At 34.0% G+C, this 26,658-nt stretch overlaps 4 protein-coding genes across 4 annotated transcripts; 2 read left to right on the forward strand and 2 right to left on the reverse strand.

The window, feature by feature from the left end:
* The first annotated feature begins 6,572 nt into the window (after positions 1 to 6,572).
* Positions 6,573 to 11,656, forward strand: LOC120121735 (B3 domain-containing transcription factor FUS3-like). Its single transcript, XM_039141031.1, has 7 exons — positions 6,573 to 6,695; positions 9,513 to 9,719; positions 10,349 to 10,438; positions 10,534 to 10,634; positions 10,847 to 10,893; positions 11,011 to 11,087; positions 11,167 to 11,656. Exons 1-7 carry the CDS (start codon positions 6,573 to 6,575, stop codon positions 11,455 to 11,457), a joined length of 936 nt encoding a protein of 311 aa, XP_038996962.1. The 3' UTR covers positions 11,458 to 11,656.
* A 306-nt stretch (positions 11,657 to 11,962) lies between these two features.
* On the reverse strand, positions 11,963 to 12,668 carry LOC120121715 (mitochondrial phosphate carrier protein 3, mitochondrial-like). The gene is made up of 3 exons (XM_039141021.1): positions 12,627 to 12,668; positions 12,253 to 12,467; positions 11,963 to 12,159 (listed from the first exon to the last, which is right to left on the reverse strand). Exons 2-3 carry the CDS (start codon positions 12,460 to 12,462, stop codon positions 12,031 to 12,033), a joined length of 339 nt encoding a protein of 112 aa, XP_038996952.1. The 5' UTR covers positions 12,463 to 12,467; positions 12,627 to 12,668; the 3' UTR covers positions 11,963 to 12,030.
* An 849-nt stretch (positions 12,669 to 13,517) lies between these two features.
* On the forward strand, positions 13,518 to 15,256 carry LOC120121708 (protein NETWORKED 1B-like). The gene is made up of 2 exons (XM_039141018.1): positions 13,518 to 13,594; positions 14,332 to 15,256. The coding sequence occupies exons 1-2, from the start codon at positions 13,531 to 13,533 to the stop codon at positions 15,078 to 15,080; spliced, it is 813 nt and encodes a 270-aa protein (XP_038996949.1). The 5' UTR covers positions 13,518 to 13,530; the 3' UTR covers positions 15,081 to 15,256.
* Positions 15,257 to 25,411: 10,155 nt separating this feature from the next.
* On the reverse strand, positions 25,412 to 26,229 carry LOC120121709 (nucleolin-like). The gene has a single exon (XM_039141019.1). It carries the CDS (start codon positions 26,157 to 26,159, stop codon positions 25,587 to 25,589), a length of 573 nt encoding a protein of 190 aa, XP_038996950.1. The 5' UTR covers positions 26,160 to 26,229; the 3' UTR covers positions 25,412 to 25,586.
* Between the last annotated feature and the right edge of the window lie 429 nt (positions 26,230 to 26,658).

Here is a 26,658-nt window from a genome sequence, read left to right on the forward strand (position 1 = left end):
AAGTTTATCAATATTTCTCTCTGAGGAGTCGGAGTTTATAAAGCTAGCTAGAGTCGGGATACCTTCTTAGTGCTTGAGGAATATGATATTTAGTTAATGCTTTCAAGGTATAAAAAGACTACGTTTATTTATATATTTATTTCAATAACTCTTGAATGGAATAATATTGTCTTTCATTAATAATACATAAACTTAAATGCTAATAACCTAAAGGATAAACTTTATAAAAATAAAATAAAAGAAAACAGATGAAATGCATATATATATATTTTTTTTCTCACAACTAAAACAGATTTTATATTTTCTTGATTACATTTGATACCTTGGTAGTACTTAAGACACTTATACAAACCTATGTTCAATGTTAGTTTATGATTTGATCATCAATAGAAGTATGTTAAAGTTCAATTTTGCCTAGAAATGTTGTTTGAGAATTTGCTTTGAATATAGGGATTTTCCTTTGCAAATTACTTGCTAACTCTTAGGCATTTTCCTTAGTATTATGTTAAACAAGACAATAATGAATCAATCAAGTGTTCAATCTCAATTAGTAGGATGTTTTATTTTCTATAATTTTATTGCATGCATATAGGGCTTTGATGGAGGAGATGCTTGAGCGTATGTGTGGGGGAGAGAATGGTATAGTTTATTTGTTGTCTTATTTCATTTTCATATTGATTTTAAGAGACAAATGAAGTATTGCTTTATTTGTGTTGTTTTGATTGCCGATAATAGATGGTTTGTCTTGCATTATCTACACTTAAATCTACTGCTATTGTTGTCAAGAACTCAACTTGTTTGATTAGAGGTAAGCCCTCATTTTTTTTGTATTATTAATATTTGTATATTGAAAATGAAAAATTTTCAATTTTTATGGAAGAAGAGGAAGTTCTTATGAGTTTGATATAGATGAGTTTATGCATATAAATGTTTCACAATAACCTAGAGGCAGGCATACTTCAAATCTGTCCAACAAACTGTTCTTTTAGATACTGCAAACTTATTATGATTGCATTATATATAAAGGTCCAAGCCTGCTATGTCTTCTTAAGGATGTGTGTCTTTTTTGTTCATTCTGTGAATTTTTAAATTGAATTCTTCAAGTTATAAATTACTTTAAATTGAAATCTTGAAAAGCTGTCGAGTCAAAAAAAGATGCTAAATAAGTTTAAGATTTAGGTCTAACACAAACCAGAAATTATAATATTTCTCAAGTGTGATTTATTATGATGAAGATTTATATTGAAAAGTTAAAAATAAAATTAAAACTTCTGTTTAGGTTCTACTTTTCTCTATAATATTAGCAATAAAATGTGAAATTAAATGTAATGCTTCTATTTAGGTTCTAAATTTATCTATAATATTAGCAATTAACATTTGAATTTGAAACTCCAGAAATACGAAATGGATAAGAGTTGGATGGATTTCTCAAGGGTAAGCGTCGAATATCGAAATGGAGTCGAAAACTTTCTAAATTTAGCTTTTCTGAATGCAAGCCAAGAGAATATGATTCTTTGCCCTTGTAAGAACTGTGTTAACATTAACTGGCATATTCGTGAAGTTGTGTACGAGCATCTAGTTGTTTTTGGATTTGTTCGAGGGTATAGAAAATGGATCTTTCATAGAGAGTTTGTATCAAATAGATCTGCTTCCACGAGTTATCGACTTATCCTGCTCCTTCTCACCATCCAACTTTTAGAGAAGATGACATGGAAGGGATGTTACGAGATGCATTTAATATGCACAATCATCAGTAGTATGTTATAGAAAATTATTGTCAGAATGATGTTAATGATTTCATTGAGATGAGAAGAATTTGATGTGATGAAGAGCCAAATGAAGAAGTGGCAAAGTTTTACAAGTTACTGAATGAAATGAACGAACAACTTTATGAGGGATCAAAGTTTTCAAAGCTTTCTTTCTACATTTGTCTTTTCTACTTAAAATGCTTGGGAGGGTGGACTGGTAACTCTTTTACGCAATTGTTGGAGTTACTAGGAGAAGTGTTTCCTTTTGCAAAAATCCCTCAATTATGCAAAGATATTAAGAAAATGATAACAATTTGGGTCTTGGATATGACAAAATTCATAGTTGTCCGAATGATTGTATATTGTATTTGGGTGATCGAAAAAATCAGGAGTCTTGTCATGTATGATGAAAATCTCGATGGATGACTAGGGAGGCAGAAAATGTTACTGAGGATGAAGCTCAAGCACAATCAAGAAAGAAACTGGTCAAGATTCTGCGATATTTTTCTCTCATACCTAGGCTACAAAGATTGTTTATGTCCTCCAAGACTGCTGAGTCTATGAGGTGGCACCATGATGACAGAACTGATGATGGATTATTACGGCATCCTGCAGATTCTTTAGCTTGGAAGTCATTTGAAAACAAGTATCCAAGTTTTGCGAGAGATCCTCGAAAAGTCAGGCTCGGTCTTGCAACTGATGGGTTTAATCCATTCAAAATCATGAGTACTTCATATAGTACTTAGATTGTTGTACTTGTTTCATACAATTTGCCTCCTTGGATTTGCATGAAACAATCATCTTTCATCTTATCCATTATAATCCCTGGCGAGAAAATCCCTGGAAATGATATTGATATTTACATGCAGTCGCTAATTGCATAGTTGAAACAGTTATGGGAAGGGGTCAAAACATACGATGTGTTGACGAATGAGAACTTTAATTTACGCGCGACTTTATTATGAACAATTAATGATTTTCATGCGTATGCAAATTATCTGGTTGGAGTACCAAAGGATGTTATGCTTATCCTTGTTGTGCTGCACAAACATGTTCGAAGTGATAGTGATGAAGAGTTTCAAAATGCTCCTGACCAAACAAGCGGGTCTGAAATATTCATAATGTTGAAAAATATCAATTTTACTTATGGAAAGATGAATCAAGCTAGTAGTACACGATCAAAGAAAAAGGCAAAGTAGGTCAATGAAGAGGTTGAAGTTGACCAATAGAGTGATGATGAGTCTGATGATGAGTCTGATGAAGAGGATGATCCAAATGAGATTGACTTGTGGAAAAAAAGAGTATATTCTTCGAGTTGCCTTATTGGAAGAATCAGATTTTGAGACATAATCTTGATGTACTCCATATTGAGAAGAATATTTGTGAGAATATTATCGGGACCATTTGAATGACGACAGAAAATCTAAAGATAATCTTAAGAGTCGACTTGACGTAGTCAACATGGGAATTTAGCATGATCTTAATCCACAATTACATCCTAATGGAAAATATTTCTTGCTGCCTTCTATTTTTTCTCTTTCGAAGAAAGAAAAAAAGGTGTTTTGCACGATGTTGAAGGATATAAAGGTCCCAGATGAGTATGCATCAAACATTTCTCGATGTGTCAGTGTTAAATATCGAAGACTTTATTCTTTAAAGTCACATGATTATCACATATTAATGCAAGATTTACTGTCAGTAGCTGTACGCGGTTGCATGTCGAGTAAGGTGACGTCTTGTATCATTGAACTTTCTAATATAATGAAATCCATCTGTGGGAAAGTTCTGATGGTTGAAGAACTTGATAAACTACAAGATCGAGTCGTCTTGACTTTATGCAACTTGGAAAGATATTTCCGCCTTTATTCTTCACAATTATGGTGCATCTGCTAATTCATCTTCCTAACGAAGCAAGAGTTGGTGGACCAATTACCCTGTAGAGATGTGTTAATTGAATTATACATTTCAAATGATTACTGATTATACCTTTTAATAAAATGTATTTACGTAGTATGTGGTTTTGTGTATAGGTTCTTGGGCAAGTTGAAGTCTTACTGTCGTAATAAGAGTTATCTAGAAGGATCAATTGCTGAAGGGTATTTGGCAGAGGAATGTATGACATTTTGCTCTAGATATTTGGAAGATATTGAATCAAGATGGAATAGACCAAATTGAAATGATATGTTCAGTACTAATGACTTACCTCAACATTATTTGTTTGGAAGTTATGGTCAATCATTAAGGAAAGTTGAAATTGCACGTTTAGATGACACGTCTTGGGTACAAGCACACCGATATGTTCTTTTCCATCACGATTCAATAGATCCCTTTCGCACATAAGTCTTTCGGACCCAATACTAATGAAATATCTTAATCTTTTATATTTATCATTTTTAATGACATAATTTACTTTATAGTGAGTTTAAAGAAGTCTTGAGATCTCGTGCACGCTCCCGAAGATTAAATCATCGACAAATACATAAGTTATTCATAGAAACTTTTCATGAATGGTTATGTCAGATGGTAAGCAACAAAGTCATTCCACATACTTATAAATAAAACTTGTCTTGCTTTTTATATCAAAATCAATGCAAATTAATTCACCATTCATGTGTAATAGGTTTGGAGTGGGAGAGAAATTAGTGAAGATGTTAAATGTCTTTCTCAAGGTCTAAATAGAATAGTTAAAAGATATAATGCCTTCCTCATAAATGGGTTCAGGTTCCACACGAAATCTTGTGAAAGATTAAGGATGACACACAATTGTGGAGTCGTAGTTACTTCGTCAACTACAAGTTATGCTAGTGTCAGGGACAATAATCTGCAGGAGGGAGATGTCGATTATTATGGAATTCTTACGGACATTATTGAGTTAGATTATTATAGAAAACGAAAGGTTGTGTTGTTTCGGTGTGACTGGGTTGATGTAAACATAGGCATAAAAAGAGATAGATTCGAGTTTACAATGGTGAATTTCTCTCAATTAATTAACATTGGTCAATGATTGATGGATGAACCATATGTATTTTCTTCTCAAGTGAAACAAGTATTTTACTGTCACGATCCAATGGATGACGGTTGGTATGTTATGCTCCGTAATACTCCTAGAGACTTTATAGACACCGGGGATGGAAGTAGAGATGAAATTGAAACAAGATTAGAATGTTTACCTCTACTACCACAAAACTTTGATGAAACTATCACTAATACAACACAATTTCAATGGGTTCGGGAGGACGTTGATGAATATATTTATGACAACTGACATTACATAAGAATTTTGTAAGATTTTATATATTAATTTACTTATTTATAATGTTATAACCTTTAACATGTTGTCTTTCAATATATTCATTAATTAATTCGTGTTTTATTACACATGTTTGTTTATTACAGATATCATGCCGAGGAGAAAAATAAGTGATTTGCAGGTTGCTCGAGCTTATGAAGACCATGAACAAAGAAATAACGAGGAATCGAATACAACTAAGTCTTCCAAAGTTCCTGAAACTGTTGAAGAAGTTGTAGAAATTCAAGGTAATCTTCAAAACTTTATTTACTAGCTTGTTCATTTTCAAAACTTACATTTAATAATTTCTTATATAATTGAAAATGCTGGAACGCGCAAGAGTAGAGAACGTACAACGTTGAAGGAATTATACCAACTTCCTCCTGGGCACCGTGTCAAAGTTTCAAGAAACGATGCCGGTCAACATATTGGCCCAGAAGCACGTCTTCTATCCAGTTACTTAGGCATAGTTGGATGTAATGAGAATCTGTTACCGATCAATTATGAGTCATGGCGCGAAATGCCTAATAGTAACAAAAATCAGGCGTTGGATTTTGTTCAGGTAATAATGTCATTATAATAGATACTCTATAACAATTCAATACTAATTTATACTTACGTTGCACACTTATTTGTTGTATAGGAGAAATTTTCTTTAGAGGTCTCTGACGATTATGTGAAGCAAGCGTTAGGGAAGAGATGGAGAGACCATAAGAGCTCATTAAAGAAGAAATACTTCAAGAATGATCTCAGCCTTGAAGAGAAACTACAAACAGTCCCACCTGGAATGCTCAGGTACCAATGGGAAGATGCAGTTAGATTTTGGAGTTCACAAAAAGGACATGTATGATGTTTTTTTCAAAAATAATTTTAACGAATTATAAATCATCATTAAAAGTAGTTGTTTGACATTGTAGGACCGAGAACATGTTGGTGTTGCTAGCAGGCAACAACAAAAGTTTACGCACACCGCTGGATCGAAGAGCTTTGCTTGTATAGCTAATGAGGAAGTATTATAGATTATTCACATAGTTATTTGTATTCCATTTGAATACTAACTCAAAGTAATTATATTATGGTACATTGTAGGAAAATACATCTAGTTCTAAAGTTGGCCGAATCAACTCTTTAACATGACACGTACAAAGAAGGATGACAATCCTATGAGTGCTGAAGCTACAGAAATTATAGTATATTTATTGGATAGGGTTTTAAATTTACCTGAATTTATTTATAAATGTACCATGACATTTTTTACTTGAATTAATTATTCACTTTATTATTAGGAAAAATTGAGGGAGAAAAGGGCGGAGTATCATGCTACTGCTTCGAGTCAAGGTCTTGTTAATGATGATGACATTGACAACCAAGCTATTAATGACGTTTTGGGTCCTGAAAAATATGGTCGGGTGCGCTGTCAAGGATCATTCGTTACTCTCACCAAATATTTTGGATCCAGTTCATCACAGTACATGTCATCACAGTCTCAATCTTCTCAATTAGAAGTTAGTCGTTTAAAACAAATGTTGGCTGAGATGGATCAACAAATGACTAACATGAAAGCCAAAAATGAAGCAAGGGAAGCAGAGAGAGCTATAGCAGAAGTAGAGAGAGAAGCAATGGTAGCACAGAGAGAAGCAGCGGCAGCACAGAGAGAAGTAGCATATCAGTAGAGATGTGAAGAATTTGAAAAACGACTCGATGCTACGATGCAGATGTTACAGAAAACACAACCTCAGAACCCACCATCATAGTCTCATTTATGTTATCAACAATCTCTTAATGTTACTAAACCATGTTTAACTTAACTGATATTACGTTAATAAAAACTTTTATTTATTATATTAGATTTGATGTTGCTTATTATGGATATAGAGTTTGATGTTATTGATGTCATGTTTGTTGGATAATGGAACAGATTGAAAAAAATAGATTTGGGGTAATCGAAGAAAATATTTAAATAGTTTAATTTATGTGTTCTTTAGCGGCATTTGTAACAAAAAACGCCGCTATATACCTTACATTTTGCGGCGTTTGTATCCTAAAAACGCAGCTATAAACTAGACCTTTAGCGGCGTTTGTATCCTAAAAATGCCGCTATATACCAGACCTTTAGTGGCGTTTGTATCCAAAATGCCGCGAAATATCTTAACCTTTTGAGGCGTTTAAGAAAACACCGCTATATACATACGCATTTTACGGCGTTTGTGTGAAAAACGCCACTAAATATCAATACCTATTGCGGCGTTTTTGGGGAAAACACTGCTAAATATTAACACCTATTACAACAAATGCCGCTATATATCGTTACCCATTGCGGCGTTTTTTGTTACCAAACTCCGCAAGCTTTAGCGCGCTAGTTTCAGCAGCGCTTTTTGCGGCGTTTGTCATAGCGCCGCAGGTGTTTTTTGCGGCGCTTAAAAACGTCGCTATAGGTAAAAAAAAGGCCGCAAAAAGCCAGTTTTGCTGTAGTGTTTGTTTAATTAAATGAACGAACACAAACAAATGGCTCGTTCGTTCACTTACGTTCGTGAACGTTCAATAATCCATTTGTTTGTGTTCATTCATTTTTGTTCATTCGTTTATGTTCGTTCGTTCGTTTTTATATTCAACCCACTCTATAGACTGTTTAAAATATTAAAACCTAAATTTTAACCTTAAACTCTTTAGTATTCTAAACCTAATTAACTTTAAAACAAATAAAAACACTCAAATCAATTAAAAAAATATAAATCCTAAAATTTTGGGGGAAACTATTCTCAAATATAAATCTAATTAATTTTATGTTAATTCGTTTGTGTTCATTTACGTTCGTTCATTTGTATTCGTTTATCATTTTAACGAACAAATATGAAAGAATTCAAACAAGCTAATTTTTTTAATGAACGAACACGAGCAATAAATTTTGTTCGTTTAGTTGTTCTTGTTCGTTCATTTGTTCGGTTAAAATTAAACGAAAGAACATGAACATATCATCGTTCGTATTTGTCACTAAAAAAACATATTACTCTTTTCATTCAAATCGCTCTTTAAATTTATAATGTTTTAATCTTATTATTATTTATTTATTTATCTTTGAATCAACTAATTCAATACAAATAATGACTGATTTAATTATCAATTTAATTCTTATAATATTAACTATTCATATTGAATCAATTATTTAAGTGATTAAAAAAATAATTTAAGTAATTCCATCACCAATAATTTTTAAAACGGATCTAATAGTTTATGTACTAAATGCGTTAAATTTTTAAAGGTATCATTAAAATGAAATGAAAAGTAAATGTTAAGCATTATTTTAAAAAAATAAAAAGTTTAAGTATTAAAATGAATCAAAATTGACAGTTTAGGCATTACATACGTAGTTTACCCAAAACAAAATTAGCAGAGTTAGCGAAATCCAGAGTCAGTAAAAAGCAGCACCAACCAAAGGCAAACCAAACCCATTGGAATATCGTAAAGGCGAAGGGAATTACATTGGTCAAATAATAATACCATTTACTGCAACCCATTACTTTTCTCCTTCCATCTCTATTTCAAAAGCCACCATCCTTTTGCATGGCGGCAACGTGGCAATCCATGCCCACCTGTTGCCTCTTCTTCACCAACGCAAAACCCACCCATATTCATTGCTCAAACCCATCAAATTTACTCCTTCCAACCCCTCCCCCTTAATCTTTAAATCCAATCCTATGAAAAAGAAATTCACTTCTCCATTTCTCCCATCTTCCACTGCCATGGAAATGCAGGAGGAATGCTTAATTAATTTAAAATTTTCAAACTCATTATTCACCACCCATTAAGCCCCAACGCCATAGATTTCTGTTACAAGCAACAACAAAAATGCAGAACTTTTGCAACACATGGAAGGTGATGACCTTCCACTCGTCAACGATTCCTTGGGGGTGCTCTAACCATCCCTATCCTCCCAACACCTTCACATTTCTCAACATTAACTCAAGCTTCAACCCCTCAACTATGGTTACTTTCCCTTTTGGGGGGTTGTATTTCTTTTGCATCAGAGATTTTACACCACCCAGGAATCCACATTTGTCGTCAGAACCCTAAACCCAGCCTTGTTTTTTTGCTGGAGGGATTGTTTCTCAAACTCAAAGTCTGAGACCCAGGTTTAACCCATCATCAAAGTTTGGTTTCGGAATGGGAACAAAAGATGTAAAAAGCATAGGGCCTGAATGTGAGATGAACAGATGTCAATGTACTTCATCATAACCTTGCTAAAAATAGCATAAAATTCATAAAGCCAATATACCTTGCCTTTCTCTTTAACCTAAAACCCTCCATTTCGTGATTGCCGAGCGTCCATCATCGGGTAGTTTCTCAGAGAGAAACAGTGCCTCTCTCTTTCTCTCTCTTACACACGGAAATCTAAAGGCTTTTTTATTTTTGGTTTTTCAGCCAATTGAGCTAATGATGGCAGCAGCTACGACTACTAGTGTTCATGAGAAAACGAGGCCTTTGTCATTGGGGAAGTGGACAACACCCGTCGGTCATCGGGTAGATCCGGGTTGACCCGTGACCTTTTCGATGCTGTTCCAAGCTTTGGTGTTAACAGGAAGAAAAGGATGGCTAGACAGAGGAGATCATCTTCCACCATCAAACTTCTCTCTTTTACCAACTCCTCCTCTAGTTGCTCTTCGCACGTGCCTCCCCCCACACGTGTGAGTTATCTGTATCTCTAGTCTAAGTTTCAATATTTTTTTCTTTCTTTTGCCTGGCCTACTTGTACAGATAGTCCTCTTCTCTTAATTCTAACAAGTCTGACTACTCTATGTTTTTATCTTAATTTTAGTTATATATATATATGTTTGTGGTATTGAACATCAGACGAGGAGGTTCTTAATTAAATTTGTATGGAATTATTTTCTCCCAAATATATAACGATGGGTATTTTGATCTTCCCAATTTCATAGATAACGAAATCAAAATCATTGTGTTTGTAAGATTCTACGTTATTTTCCAAATGATAATCCACTGATACAGATAAATTTTTTTTTACATCTGATCGATTTCTTCGGAACAATTTGTCATAAATACCCATACCCATATATTATATACATATAGGTGACGGTAATAATCATTTTCCTAAATTTAGTTGACTAGGAACCTGTACTATTTCATTTACCCAAATTTGGAATTCCGACACAGCTTTTTGTGTTTCATTCTTTGTTTTGTATGGTGGGATTTGTTATGTTGCCTGGTTCGTCTCTCAAAGATAATAATCAGTGGTTCAATACTCTATTTTAGTAATCATTCTGAGGAGAAATAAATATTAATAATGTTTTATTAGGTTATTGATCCGAAGAGATTGAGATTCCTTTTCCAGAAGGAACTTAAGAACAGCGACGTAAGCTCCCTCAGAAGAATGATACTCCCCAAGGTTTCTACATTACATCTGAGTTGAATTCATTTGATGCAACTTTGCTCTCTCATGGGATTAGTCTGAATAAATATATAATATTCTCATCGTTTCAGCGAGCGGCGGAGGCTCACTTGCCTGTCCTCGAGTCCAAGGAAGGGATTCTTATCAGCATGGATGACCTTGATGGTCTGCATGTATGGAGCTTCAAGTATAGGCAAGTTCTCCTCTGCTCCCTCTCTTCCTTGTCTTGCAAGAAGACTTTTATCACCCTGAATTCATCTTATAAGGGATATAATGGAATTTCAGTCGGATATGTGTGTACGTGTCTTCATGTGTGCGCGTTATAAATATCTAACGGAAGATTGATAACGATTTTTGTCCTTGAATAGCATGATAAATCCATTTTGTTTCCATCTTTGTATGCAGGTTTTGGCCTAACAACAGCAGCCGCATGTATGTGCTTGAAAATACTGGTAAATACCGACCCGCCCTCGTAATTCCTTTTCCGTTTATAGAAGTGACAAAAAAAAAATACACGTTTAGTTCGTGAAAACATGATTCATCATTAGTTACTGCATTAAATTTCTCAGGGGAATTCGTTAGCACACATGGATTACAACTGGGGGATTTCATCATGTTGTATCAAGACAGTCAAAATCAAAACTATGTATGATCTACCAATCATCTGGTTTCTAGAATTGCTCAAAAACCTTTCATTAAATTCGGTCAAAAAAAACGTGTTTCAGGTGATCCAGGCGAAGAAGGCATCGGACGAAGATGTATATAGTGACATAGCTAGAAATGGGGTGAATGACCTGTTCCTCCATGATTATGAGGTGGGTAAATCCAGTTGCTATTACTATCCTACGATGGACGATAGTGGGTTGTCATTTATCTATGACAACACCTTGACCTTCTCAAATGACTGCCCACTTGATTTTCTGGATGGATCCATGACAAACTATTCAAGGATGGGACCTCTCGAAAGCTTTGGCTCCGTTGAAAACTTGTCCCTTGATGAGTTCTATCAACTATAATCACCATGGATACCCTTATAATATTTTGTTGAACAAAAGCCTGCATCATGAAATCTCAAAGGATGGGGCCAACTTTGTCACTTTTTTGGTGTTTTTCAAGTGTTGTACTTTTTGCATCGAATCTCAGCAGTTACAGTGATAGTAATGTGCAATGTAAAAGAAATAAAATAAACATCAAGTCAAACTGGATGTTGGTATCCTATCTACAGTGTTATTTAAACTGACATTTTCTTAGTTTTTTTACATTAATTGTATTGTTCTTAATTTTATGCAGCTTTTAAAAAAATCTACACACCCAATCACCCATCAAAATATTCTCATATGGAGCTTTAGTGTGTAATTGATCAAATCACAGAATTTTTTTTACATATTGACATTTTGTAAAGATGGTACAAGAGAGAATCTTGAATAAATTTTATTTACACCTTGACTTGTTATATATAAGGAGATTTGGAATAAGGCAAGCATTCACCACCAGTGGTTGGCCTGAAAGATTACATGAAACCCATATGCATTCACTCTAATCACCTGAAAAACGAGACAACGATGCTTTATAGCCATAATAAGAATGGCTTACAGTCCCACAAACACTTTGAAAGCATCATATATGCCCCACTGAGCTCCGGTTAGTGTTCCAATCATCACAATACGGGGCGGAAGCCCACGGGTAAATAGACCCCACACACCAAGCTTCTTCACAGCCTGCATCATTAAAAGACAACATACAAAGTAAAATTTATTGAAAACTGAAATTATTAAAGCTCAAAATAATTATACAAGGTTTGCAGAACTTACATCACCAACAGTTGCCCCTTTGGCATTGTTGAGGAAACAGACAAGATTGTCAGCAGGATGAGAAACGATAGCACAGAACACACCGGCAATGTAACCACCAGCAAAACTAACACCAAGCTGCAAAGATTTGCTGCATTGGTCCTTTGGTGTGGGAATACCATACTTATATATCATCTCAACAATGGTTTCAAAAGAAGCAAACTTCATCATGGTATCTGAAAGGATGGAGGAATGTCTAAATAATCGTACACTTTGTTTTAGTTAAAGCGACCACCAAAAGGAGTGTTAAAAAGATAAAAAGGAAATAAAATAAAAAATGAAGGGAAGTACTAAAGCTAGTAATTGTCCATGAAAAATGTGCATGCCAAACTTACATGGAATCTGACGGCCCCAAAGAGGAACAAGACCCTTGTACAATCTGGGTAAGCATCTTAGCAGTCGAGGACCTTTGTGTCTGGTCTTCTCCCCCCCCCCCCCCCCGAGAGGCTGGCGTTTGTGCATTATGGGCTCATGCTGACGGCACCTCCGACCATTTCAAAAACTCACCGCTAAAACAGAATCGGAGGTTTCACATTTTCTTTTGTATTTTCTCTATAGTTTGAATTGCCCTTATAATTTAATACAATGACCAGGCGGGGTCCAGAAAACGTAACCATGCTGGGTTGGTAAGAAGGATGACCCTGCCTCATTTCAAAACCTGAGGTAGTGAAAAATCCATAAGTGTATATTATTAGTATTTTTGTAAAATAATAAACATCTAGGAATCACCGAATTTTACAGTTAGCTGTAGCAACCAATAAGACATAGCATGGAGCAGGAGGTTGAAAAGACATGGTAGCTCATCCCCTGGTGGTACCCATAAGTCACAATGAAAATTTCTTCACGTATTTTGTGAACGCCATCCACTTGGTTGCTATATTAAATCCCTTACAATTTGACCAGCTACTTGCTGTTTTCGACAACAATAGAATATCTAAATAAAATTATAATTAAATTTAAAATTTAGCAAAAAAGCTTATGATAAAAGATAGGACAAAAACAGAATAAAATCCCAAAAAAAGTTTGATGATATCATCACCCTTTGAAATTTGAAAGAGTGAGGGATTGGGAGAATCAGAGAATTTATTAAATAACAAAAGAATGCGTTTGAAATTGAAAAAGAATCCCAACCTTTCCCTTTTAAGAAGCCACGCAATTCGACAAACAATCGCCGTTTTCATTCCAATCTTCTCTTCTCTTCTTTTCCTTTTAAAACACAACAGCCATCCTCTCGTTTCAATGGAGATTTCCGCAACATCTGGAATCCCACAGCAGTCCCAATGGCTTCAAATTACTCTGTCAGGTCAGTCTATGGTAGAATGATAACAACAGGTAGTTCTTGCATAACCTTTTATCAAATTGAGATATAATCAAAACACCCAAAAGTACACTTGTTTTTTAATCTTCTGATCAAATTGAGATATAACCATACAAATGCACATGGCAGAAAGGGAGACAACTAAGCTCTACCTTCACATCATTGTTCTTATTTCACATTTGCAGGTTACATCATAGTACGTATTCATCTATTTATCTTGGTAAAATAATCTAAATCCGATGATTCTGACCCAGTTTCAGTTGGGAACTTTTCAAAATTGAGTTTGACAGGGCAAGTTTTCAATTAACAAAAAATAGATTCGAACTTAGTCGGATTTAGATCAAACTGTACCCAAAAAAACTTAAAAAAATGTCCTCTTTTAATTTCGAATTTTGTCGATTGGAAAAACAAAGAATGTCACCGCTGTTGCCATTCCAGTAGTACTGCACTCCCACCCGCAAATTATTGTCTGTTAGCAGAAAGTTTCATGTTTGTCTCATGAAAGTTTATTGGAGAGTCCATTACGGATGCTCAAAATTCATAATATTTTTTTATTGTAATTCATATCTGTTTTACTTTTCAAGTTTATTGACAATGTGCCTTGCCAAGTGTCGTTCAAAATTTCATAATATAGTATTGGTGGAGTTACATTCAAATCCTCTAACTCTATGCATAGGTGACTTGCTTTCCTTATTTGATCTCCTTTATCAATCATTTTGCAGATTTGGACAAGAAAATGAAAGCCATGATGACCCTACTTCAGGAATCTGATGAATCTAAACCTTCATCCCAAAACTTCGATGGTTCTAACGACTGGAAACAAGAACTCGTAAAAATGTTGTCAGAGTTAAACAGATCATACTGTTCTTTAGCACATAAGCATGACCAGTTGAGGTCGAAATCTCGAAATCTACCTCATTCTGGGTCTTCATCATTGTCCTCTAACTCAACAGAAATCCAACAGGCCATCGATCAAAGAAGGGTCCTACAGGCCTCTAATGATCCTATATGGGAAGATTCCGATACTTGCCACGAATCCGTCCTTGATGATTATGATCATGAACATTATAGATCCGACTTCGAACATCTGAACAAGTTAGCAGATGATCTGGTATTAACGGAACATTGCAATATGGCTTTCATGAGAAAATCTGAAGAAAAAATTAACCGAGAATTTTCGGATGGAGAGGAAGTTGTGGAGTTTCAAAAGGTGAATACATGGTTTGGAGTTACAGAGCTTATGGAAGAGACTCTGCGGCAGCAAGCAGAACTATTAAGAAGGAATGAGGAAAAGCGAGAAACCATCAATCGGTTACGGATGAAACTTGAGCACTTAAAGAGTGAGAACAAGATCCTGCACCTGCAGAAATGCCTCTATTGCTCAAACATTGGTTTAAAGCGCAATCATTCTCAGAGATCAAGATCAACAAGACTATCTGTAGGCAGATTTTTCAATGGAGGTTGTTCATAGTTTTTTTTTCTCTTTGTTTTTCGATTAGCATCGTTACATTGGTAACTCCAAGAATGGTCTATAAGTTGTCTGAGATTTCTTCTATGGATTCAATAATCAATCTACCACGCATTTAGATGTGCTGAACTCACACAGGTAGAAGGTGATGTATCCCTTCAATAACTAATAGGAAAACCAGGTTAAAGCAATGCATGTTATCCATCATAGGAGTGGGACCTTGAGTCTTCCTCAGTTCATGGACCATCTTCAAAACAAAATCCCTTCTATAATATTTAACATCTCACATGGAGTGCCGACAAATATTTAACGTGTGATAAGACATCACATTCTTAAAGAGATCTCAAGTTTGGATTTTAAAGACTTATTAGGAATGGTAGTCAAGAACCCGAACAAACAAACAAACAAAGGTACTACGAGAGCCGCAAAAGTTGGTAAGTGTTACATTTGAATTAAAAAAATTGTTGTTTTATATCAATAAGATGAAATCATGGCGTCAAATTGTTTAACCATACTAACGCAATCGTAGGTACAATAAGAACCGCAAAAGCTGGTATGGTTTTTATTTGAAGAAAAAAAAACTGATCTTATATCAGGTATCAATAGGGATGAAATTACAGTGAAATCGTGAGGCCAAATTGATTAGTTTTAAAATTGATTTAATGTTAAAATTGACAATAACTTAAAATTTAAGGTAAGTTATGATAACGATGACTTTCATTTTGTTTTTGTTTTTCGATTTTGAAAAAGTTACATTTTGATCACTTACAGTAGTGATTTATTAAAGTTTTACATTATCGATTGTTATATTTTGGTCACTGAATTGTCAATTATGAGTTAGTTTGACGACGTTATACATCAGTAACGAGATAATATTTTTACTTTAACCTCTTAACTTTAAATTAAATATCAATTTGATCCCTCTCTCGTCTCTCGTAGTTGACCGTCGGCCCAATGACTTGGGTATTCGACAACCTAAAAATTGTGACCCATGGTCCAACCTGTGACCCATTAAAATAAAGGACCTGGTACACAACCTGAGAATTTGGATATTTTGAAGGAAAATATTTGATGATTTTTATTCGGATTTGAGGGTCAATGAGTCAAGTATGTCAAGTCGAGTAAATTTTAAAACCTCTAATTAAGAGATCATATCCATGATTGGTTCACCCTACTTGTTTAACTTATTGAGACACTTGACGTGAAATCGAACAATCAAGAGATTGTTATGATATTTTAGGGTTAGCATTTGATCGAGCAAATTTTTTTGAGTTATTTTAGTTGACGAGTCATATTTTATAATTTAAAATCGATTTGAAAATTTTTTAGTCAAGTTATTCGAGTTTATGTTTAAATTTAATTATAAATATTTGTAATATTTTAATGGCTTAAGGGTCACTGTTGCCCCTGTAGTAAACTCAATTGATCATTTTCCTCCATAAATTTTTTACATCAATTTAGCCCTCTAAGTTGTCTATGGTGTTCATTTTAGCCCTTAAAGTCCGTTAACTATTTTTGAGTGACAACGCGTTGTTTCTATTGCCAAATAAAATATGCCTTAATCTCAATAAAAAAATAAAATAGAAATAAGTAGAATAAAGAAAGTAAGGGTTGATCCATAGGGAATATCATAGTTGCCGATGAATTGATTTTTTTTAGGATTAGGAGATCTTGTGATGAAAAATAAAACAGGGGTTGTTATTTAGAGAGTAATTGAAAGTAAAAATGGAAGAAAGTAATCAAAATAAAATTAAATAATAAAATCATCTTCGGGCTTTCACTTTGCCTCGAATTCCAATCAATCCCTGAATAGGATTTTACTCCGGTTAAATATCAGTGTGTGTCTGCAAGGTCAATCCTTGTAGCTCAATTTCCCTTAAGTGATTGATTTTCTCGAAATCTATTTTGGTGTCCTCAATCTTTTTTCACATCAAAGTTAAATAAAAACAGTTCAAAGCACTTTTAGAAAATTCCCAACTCGAATTATGCTTCTTCTATAAAAGTCGAACTCATTCTCAATCTCCACTTAGTATCTATCGCTAAAATGTGTTCTAGGGAATTCGAATCAATTGATTATATAATCCTAATGATAAGTCTTAACAACATCCAATTCAAACTCTATTTTTGAAGTGAATGTATCTTGATCTTAAGAAAGACGATCCGTCAATCTAGTTTCCAGAAAATAAAGAAATTTAACCCAAAGGGTATGAGGTGCTTTTCAGTTCTCATGATAGGAATTGAGTCATCGTTTCAACCTTTAGCTAAGAAAAACTTAACTGGTCATGATAGAAATCATACTCAACATTTTAAAAATAAGAAAGCTTAAAAAGAAAAACAAAGAGCGAAAGTAAAAAGAAAAATATTTTATAAAACTAAAGAAAAGAAAAAGAGATAAGAAATGTTTGGTGAACAAGGGATGAGATTTCAGGCTTACCCCGATGGGTATTTAGTCTCTGAAAACCCTAAAATTACATTAAAAAATCCTAAAAGATAATTTCTTAAAAATAAATCCCAACAAATAAAAAGATAATTCTAAAAACTTGAAATTCAAATGCTTTAGTCGTCCGTCCTCCTTCTAGAATTGCTGACTGAATCTTTTGAAAGCTGTTGACTAGACCTTTTAGAAACTGCTAACAAATTGCCACGTCAGTCTTTTCAGGCCCATATTCATGTCCATTGTTCCAATCTTGATTCCAAAACAAAAAATGCAGTTTTCAGGCATTTTAAGCACATTTTCCAAAAATCATTGTCCTGTACAGAAATCATGCATGTAAAAATACTCAAATTAACAATAATAATTAACTATTGAGGAGTATTTAAACATAAAATATAACACAAAATAAACACTAGTCAAATTCCCCCTACTTATCTGATGCTTGTCCTCAAGCATTTTTCAATCAACATACCAAAATTACAAGTTGCCATTCTCCAATTTACATCATGCTCTAACCATCCCAATGAACCAAAATCAAAGCAATTAATTAAAACTAGAAAACAATCAAGCAAGTGACAAAACTAGGAAATAAATTAAGGCAAGACAAGACTGTCCAAAAATTCACTAATCTCGTGATGAAAGACTCGATACCCTCACAAAAGATTCACTCATTCTGCTCAAAGTGTTTAAGGGCAACGAAACGCTCAATCCAAACAAGCTAAAGCATTACCATAGGCTTGTAATTTATCCAATCTCCATTACTTAAAAATAAATATGATGAAAAAGTCAAGAGGTGTTTAAACTGAGTTGTAACGTGGCTAAGGTTTGAGTAGGATAAATGTCAAAAATGGGGTTTAAGTTTCAGAAAAAAAGAAGTTCATTCCAAATTTATTCTAAAGGAAGCTAGCAAATATAAACAACAAACTCTCTTTTTTTTCAAATTTTTCTCTTTTGTTTTTTATTTGAATCTGCTGTTTTTTCTTCACTGCACTGTGTGAATCAAAATGCCTTTTTTCTGTTAGAACATTTTCTAATTTTTGGCATTGCTTTGTGCACTGTTCGAATCAAACTGCATTGTATTTTTCTGCACTGTTCGAATCTGCATAGTATTTTTGAATCTGCACAGTATTTTTTTGCATTGTTCGAACATTGTATTTTTGTGGGTAGTTTAATATGGAAGTTTAATCCATTAAAACATGAAAATATACTATAATCATAAATCAGATACAAAAATACAATAACCAGAGATCATATCAGAAATATACAGTAAATCAGATATCAGATAAATATTATTCAGAAAATCATGTATGATGTCGTAAAAATATTCAGTATCATCAGAAATCTAAAACATTTTAGATAAATAGTTTAAAACAGTAATGTAACACCATTAGGAAACACACATGTACCGGTCTGAGTAGTCTAATAAGGAAGCCTACTACAGAGTCTATCGATCACAATCAGCGGCAACCCTAAATTATATGAATTGAAAAATCTATATCTGAATCCTAATTTGAATAATAATAACCTCTATTTAAATAATTTACAAAAACTTATGAGTAACTCTCGAGGAACGCAGATCGAACGGACCTGAAGGAAGGGAAGCACCAGATCTAATTGACCATCGATCAGGGGAAACACGAGTAGCTTCATAAAAATATATACTCGAATCTATTCCATAATCAAATATCAAATAAATAAGCAAAATTGCTAAAAATTCTAAGCATTTTTGGATTAGCGGGCTCGATTTAAGGCTTTCGAGTCATAATTTGGCAAAGCGGATCGCAAAATTAGACTCATGACATCGAAAAAATCAAGATGTAGGTTTTCGAAAAAAAAGTCAACTACGATCAACGATCAACGGCTGACCGATTCAGTTCGAGTTGGATCGGGTTGGGTCGGAACGGGTATGGCATGTGGGTCAAGTCGGGTAGGTGGGTCGAGTTGGGTCGCTTCTATAGCCCACCAGGAGGTGAATATTCCCCACACGTAGCGGAGACGTGTGGGGCGCGTGCGGGGCTTCGGAGTTTGAAAAAAATATGGAAAAAATCCTATATGCCTTTTAAGGGGGTTTTGAGACACTTACCAAGCTCGGTTCACAGTGATGAATGACAGAGAGTTTGATTTCACAACATGTGAAACTTGACCTTCGTCACCCCCTTACACGTCGGCGGTAACAGAGACAAAATTGACACCGATGGACTCGAGATGACACAAAGAACACGATGGTGTGGGAGGTATAAAAAATGAACAACGGTCGGTGACGAAACGTCGATTAAAAATTTTCTACTAAAAGAGGAAAGGTTGAAGAGAGAGAAGAAGGGTTTAAACTTTCTAAAATGGAAAATTTCTGATTTTTTGGGCTTTTAAACCCACATTTAAAAATGGTATAATTATACTATAGGTTCTCTAATTTTAGTTGCTTTATTAATTTGGATATAAATTTAATCAAAATTTCACTATAGTTCCTGAATTTAGTTACAATTTCAATTTAGTCATCATAATAAGTTTTAAGAAAATTTTAGACCCTAATTTGGAGTACAACAATATCTTAAATAAATATTATAAATTAATTATAATTTTAAAAAATATTTATTTGGTTAAAAATATAACAATTATAAATCTTGACGTTTGTGAATAGGATAAATTGGATTGGGAGGGTTGCCCTCACCTTTATAATACCCAATTCAGATTAGTCTATTAATAAATCAGATATCGGTAGATATTAAAAAAATATAACAATTATTTGATTTAATTTAGTGATTAAATATTGGATCTTTTTCGTAAGGGTCCCAAATTCATGCCATTCCGAATGCCATTTCAGTGATAAGGTATTTTTAACCCCGTATAATCAAAGAAAATTTAGATGGTGTTACGTGACATTAGTATGTAGAAAATCTCTATTGGAAAATCATTCAATAAAATTAGGTGTGTAATGTAGGTCGGTCTAGAGTAATAAAAATGAAACCATGAAACCGGGAGGACAATAACAAAAAAAAAAGAGTTAAAATTCAAGATAATATATTATCGTTAAAACTGATGATCAAAATAAAAAAATATATAACTTTAATGATATTTTTATAAATAATTTTGATGATTAAAATAAAAAAGAAAAATCCTTTAATGAAAAAAAAATAAAGAATTGACTGTTCTATTTTCTGTGGATTGATAATGATGTTTAATTATATCTGCATTTAATGCTTTTATATACATAGCTCTGATCTTCTCACGACACATTGATTTTGATTTATAAATGATTTAATTTCATTTATGGCTAAAAATAGCATTTTACATAAATTTAAAGGTTATATATTTTAGAGTAAATTACATATATGACCACTCAACGTAAAATAATTGTCACTGTACTATAATAACACTGTTACATGTACTACTATACTGATGTACAATCTTCAATAAAGAATGGATGTAATGATTTTTCAAAGCTTGTTAAGATCCAATCATTTATTACTTTGACTAAATGCCATACACTCAGTTATCGCAAATTAAAGTTGGGGCCATAAGTCAAAGGAACTATGTGGAAACAAAAAATATTAAATCATACCGTCAAGTAATTACAGTGTGACATTTCATGAACCAGGTGAATAGGAATGTGATTCTTAGCTTTCTTTATGAAGGATGCATGTATGAGAATTAAATCTGAAAAGACTCCAAAGGTTATAAAAATTGACATATATTGTGATTACTCTTTTTTTTTATAATAAAAACTGATAATTTTATTAAAAAATAATTATTTAAAACAATAATAAAAGTTTCCGGTTAAAATCAATTTTTTTTTTTGTAAAATGGTACTTTGTATTGAAGAAATTACAAAGTGACCACTCCGATGACCTCGTTAAAAAACCTCCCTACACCTAGTCGGAGGAAAAAGAGTTCGTCCTAGAATGGAAAAAATCATAAATTAAATACATAATTAAAACATTATCTTATAATCATTAATACAAAAAATTAGTTAATTGCGATTATATAAAGATTATACAAGAAAAAGTTGAAAATTTCATCCCAAAAAACTAGAATAAAAGATAGATACAAATAAATCTAACTACATCGACAAAAAAATCATAATAAGGGATCAAACTACTAAAAAATAGTCGACATACAAATTAGGATCAAACATCGTGAGAAAATTATATATGAATGCAAGTTGTATCCAAATACAATATGTGAGTCTCTAATAAGAAAAGATTAGTATGACAACAAATGAGCGTTATCATGATTAATTCCAGCGATATCAACTTCAACATTGAGAAGAATAATCGACAAGAATGACCATATGACCGGTAAAAAATCAAAAGCATGTCTAACTTAAAAAAATAATGCAATTTTGGAGAGAATACGTGAGGAAGGTGGTATTTTAAGTCCTAACTTCCAAATTTTCTTATCTTTGGCTGACAAATGAATTAGCTTTTGTCATTTTGTATGGAATAATAGTTCAATTATATTATGTTGTATATAGCATCAAATCCCCATTCATTGCTACCACATTATTCCATTTCTTGTCAACTTAGCCAGCCACTCACCTTGGGCAATCCTGGCAAGTTAATATTCAGTTTTACAGGCTTCCTTGTGGAATTCACCACTGTGAAAAAAAAAACATGATTGAGACATTAATTTTTGCGTCATTGGAGTATATGTAAAGCATCCATCGATAATCATCAGCTAGGAATTTCACCAAACCCATTTGGTAAAAGGAAAAGAAGTTGCAGTTCAAAGACAAAAATTCCATCAACCCCTCGGCTACTAATGGAAAAGTGGAACTATGTCTATGCCTATCAAGGTAGCAGATGCATACTACATTTTCCTCAGAATATTGAACATGGAAGATGATCATTAGCCTTCTAGAAATAGCCATCTTTCGTCATTTTGTAAAGTAGATTTGTATAAATGTTAGTATAGTTATAATTATATTTTGATTATTAGAGAGAATCCACTATGATTTTATGTTAGGGAAGTAAATTTATAAAATTTTAGGATTATCAATAAAAAATAAAAAATATATATAAAATATATGATAGTTTAAAATTTGTAGGGGTAACTGTTCCACGTACCTACTCCGATATCCATCCTTGATTGTATCAATAAGGTGATTGCAATAAGAGAAGATACATAAAGGGTTGAGGATTTTGCAGGCAACCGTTCATAAGGAATCAACCAGCATCATTCCAAGGGAGGGGGTTGGATGGAAGCACTAGAGCAAACCAACCTAAGCTAAAAAAAAGGTGTTTGATTTGTTGGTTTTTAGTGGCATGACATAACATGGCTTCACTAGTGTTGAAAATGTTCAAATTCTGAGTCAAAACATTGCTATGCCCCTTCCCCAATATGATGATGCCACGTTGAAGATGTTCAGTGGCATTGTGTACCACTAGCATCATATTTATATATGCATATCCAGAATATTTAATCAACCAATGGTATTGGTTTTATGTAGCACTAGATAATCTTATTTATGAATTTATGCTTCAATAATTTTATGATTGAATTCATTAAGTAGTGTCAGTGATAAAATGAATGTTGTTCTCCCTAAAACTCAAAAGTTCAAACAGTTTTGTTAGGATGCACCTCGTCAATAGACTGAATTTTTTTTAACATGAAAAGGATAATACTGGGGATCTTGGCTTTTAGACCAAATAAAGGGGGTGGGGGTGACATCAGGGTTAGTACTATTCAACAAAAGATCCAATGAGAGGATTGTAATATTGTAATTGGAAATTTGGAAGAGGGAGTGGTTCGGCCCTTAAAAAGGTTATAAGGACAATGAAAACACAATAATCATTGCCCCACTTGCATATAATTACAAGGAGAGGAGAACACAATTGAAAGAGAAAGCCCAAGACAAACAAATAAACAAAAAAGAGAAGCGATAATGTTTTTAGAAAGTGGGTGAGGGTGATGATCATTTCACCATCTTCATATGCAGGGGGGCATCTCATCATTTGATTCATTTGCAAGAATTGCAGACCATGTGAAGTACACAATGGGTTTTCGGAAACAAAAGATTTATCCAACCAAATTTCAATGACATGAAAACGATTATCACCTAATAAGAAACTTGTTGAGTGATTGTCAAAACTTTAGGGGCATGATTTCATGATACAGTGTATACGGAAGGAAAGCTGAAAGGGGCAGCCAGCCATGATAGCGCATGAAGATGTGAGTGTTTTTTGTGGTCCAAATTGGTTTAAGGCAAACTTATCATTGTTTAGAAGAGGTACTGTTTTAGATTGAAACATAGTTGAACTTGAAACATAAGATGTCTCTAAGGGTGGTCCAATGAAAATGAGGAGCAACATCAAGTCCCATATATCATCTTTGATGGGTGTATTTTGAAATGTGCAACGACAATAGCCGTACGTGGTAGTCTCTGCTAATACCACAGGCAACAAAAAAAGGAGACTAAAAAGAAGGTTTAAAGACCACAAAAATGGTCTGTTGATGTCAACTAATGAATCTTTTGTTAAAGGTAGTAAGAAAAGGCCAAGTTTACAGTCATGCTTCACACCAAAATTTGATGCCATATACCAAGTTACAGTGGCTTGTATTAATCACAAAAGGCGATGTGGATGAATAACTAACTTCTGGTGAAACCAAATTTTTCTTGCTATCCGACCAAACCCGTCGAGATATCAAAATTGTGAGAGAAGCGCAAGACATACGAGAGAGATTCATATTTTTCAATCCAAAATAATGGATGTGAAAACTTGTGCATGTTGCAGCTTCATATCACCTTTGCACAAGTCCGACCTTGGCTCGCAGTCTAGCAAACAAGTTTTAACAAAACTAATATTCAAACATGATATATGCACATCACAGTACCAAAGTGACGACAGATGGACAAGAATGTTTCACTTGCTTTAAGGGTCGGCCAAGGCTAATAATCAACCATTGAGTTGTATGATAAACCACGAAAAGAGAATATCCCTTGTAGTCTGTAAGTAAGCCATTTGACTACTAAAAAAAGGAGTCCGTTGAGGACAGAAAAATAAAACATGGCCATGTCAAGCAGAGTGCAGCAATATTGTTTCTTCAACTCTCAAGCAAACCAGCTCAACTCTTTTGATACTTGCATGACAATATTCACAATTTAATTCTTAAGAGTTATTATATGACTACAATTGATGCGGTTTCTGCGCTACTATAGCTATGAAAGGTTTTCATCACTAACAAATCACAAATATAGAAGCAACTTGAAGTTCGGTATGTTTATACTACTAAGGCATCCCTCAAGGCCTGATATGGAGACAAGTCTAATTTAAACTGATCAATCTACTTTGCCTGAAGAGGCCAGAGTCCAACAACTCAAGTCTTAGAAAACGAAGTTTTATCTCAGCAAAAACAAGAATAAGTTTTCAATGCTTGAAAGCATGACTGTTTAACATGATGATTCCGAGCAAGAATTATGCTCACTTTGCAGGCTTTCCTTCATTAGTTAGAAACATGAAAATCCATATGATCAAAATTCTCATGGATCGTTAACCACATAATTAGCAGCATGCAAAACATACTTTTAGAATACAAGCCAAGATTTACAAATACATATAATTCTCCCCACAGAAAAATACAAATACCACACTTGTTTCCAGAAATTGTTCACATTCCTCCTAATATTTGAACTTTGAAGGGTGCTTCCTTAAGTTAAAATACTTGAAAGGACTTCTTATTCATGTGTACGTTACAGTCAACAGAAGAGAGGCTATGATTTCTTAACATTTTTCATCTTACATAAGCAAACAAAGCTCTCATTTTGATCATATTTCACAATGGCTTAACAGCAAATGCCCATTTATTTGGGGCCATAATTTTGACTCAATTTAGCATATGCCTCCCCTTGTTCAATCTTAACTCATCTGTAGGCATTTCAAAAGCAACTGTAACAATCAAAAAAAACGAGGAAAAAGAAAAGCTCCGAAATTTCGAACGTAGAAATTCTAGGAGAATTAAAATTGGGTTACAACACAGAGTAGGCATATATCAACTCGTAGTATTAACTAACCCAAATGACTAAATTCAACTAACCTCCAAATTAAAAAAAATCATTGAAAATATAAAGTTCACCAAAATCAAGAGTCACTATCATCGTTATCATCGGCTTCACCCTTATTTCCCACTTCTTTCGCAATATGAACGCCAGGACGTACCACTCGCCGCCGCGTCCTCGAAGGTAAGATATTATCTAAGTCAACCTCCGCCAATGGATCATCAGATAAATCACTCTCACCCTCTGATTCAGCCCCGCCGTCACTCGAATCATCACCGTCGTCGTCTTCATCATCACTATCATTTTCCTCCTCTATCAAAATCCCTTTCCCTTTCCGGTCCACTGGGGTACTTCCATTCCCCTCCTCCTCATTGGCGTCGTCCTCTTCATAGTCATCATCGTCTTCCGCTTCACCTTCTCCGGAGTCGATTCCAGGATCCCGGTTCTCGGGTCCGGGACCAGAAACAGAGGAATCGTTGTTTCCATAAGGGAGGAGAGCGTGATTTTCTTCAGTTGGTTGGATGATTTCATCTTGGGTTTGGAGTTTGGGGGATTTATGGGGGAGGTTTCGTTGAGGATCGTGATCTTGGGAGGTGAGGTCGGATTTGCGTTTGACGTGCAATGCAGATTCGTGAGGACTCTTGGTTTCGGCCATTGGATTCGAAGCTGGGATTTTTTTGGTAGGGTTTACAGGAAGAGAAGCCCTCTTTTGAGGGTGTATTGCATTGCAATTACAAAGCTTGTAATTCTAGGGTTTTTATTCTCTCGTCACGTGAACTTTATTTTTATTTATTTTTTATTTAATACCTTAATATTTTCGGGTAAACTATACAAATAATCATTCATATTTGAGAAAATTTTGTCTTCTCCACCTAAGTTTTAAAAGTAACAAATTGATCATTAATATTATCAATTTATAATAAAATAGTCACAAATATTATCGATTTGTAATAAAATGGTCACTTTAGTTTTACCCCCTAAATTATAGATATAATATTGAATATGTCATTAAATAATGATTTTATATCTAATTTATCCTAAAACTTTTCAATTTCCCGTGTACACCACCAACTTTCTGAGTATAGGAAGTGAAGGGTTATCTCTGTTCAATGGCCGGTGAAAGCGTATTTGCAGTCGCAGCATCCTAGGAAAAT

The sequence above is a fragment of the Hibiscus syriacus genome, unplaced genomic scaffold (genome assembly GCF_006381635.1).
Source record: "Hibiscus syriacus cultivar Baekdansim isolate YM2019G1 unplaced genomic scaffold, ASM638163v2 tig00110378_pilon, whole genome shotgun sequence".
NCBI classification, from domain to species: domain Eukaryota; kingdom Viridiplantae; phylum Streptophyta; class Magnoliopsida; order Malvales; family Malvaceae; genus Hibiscus; species Hibiscus syriacus.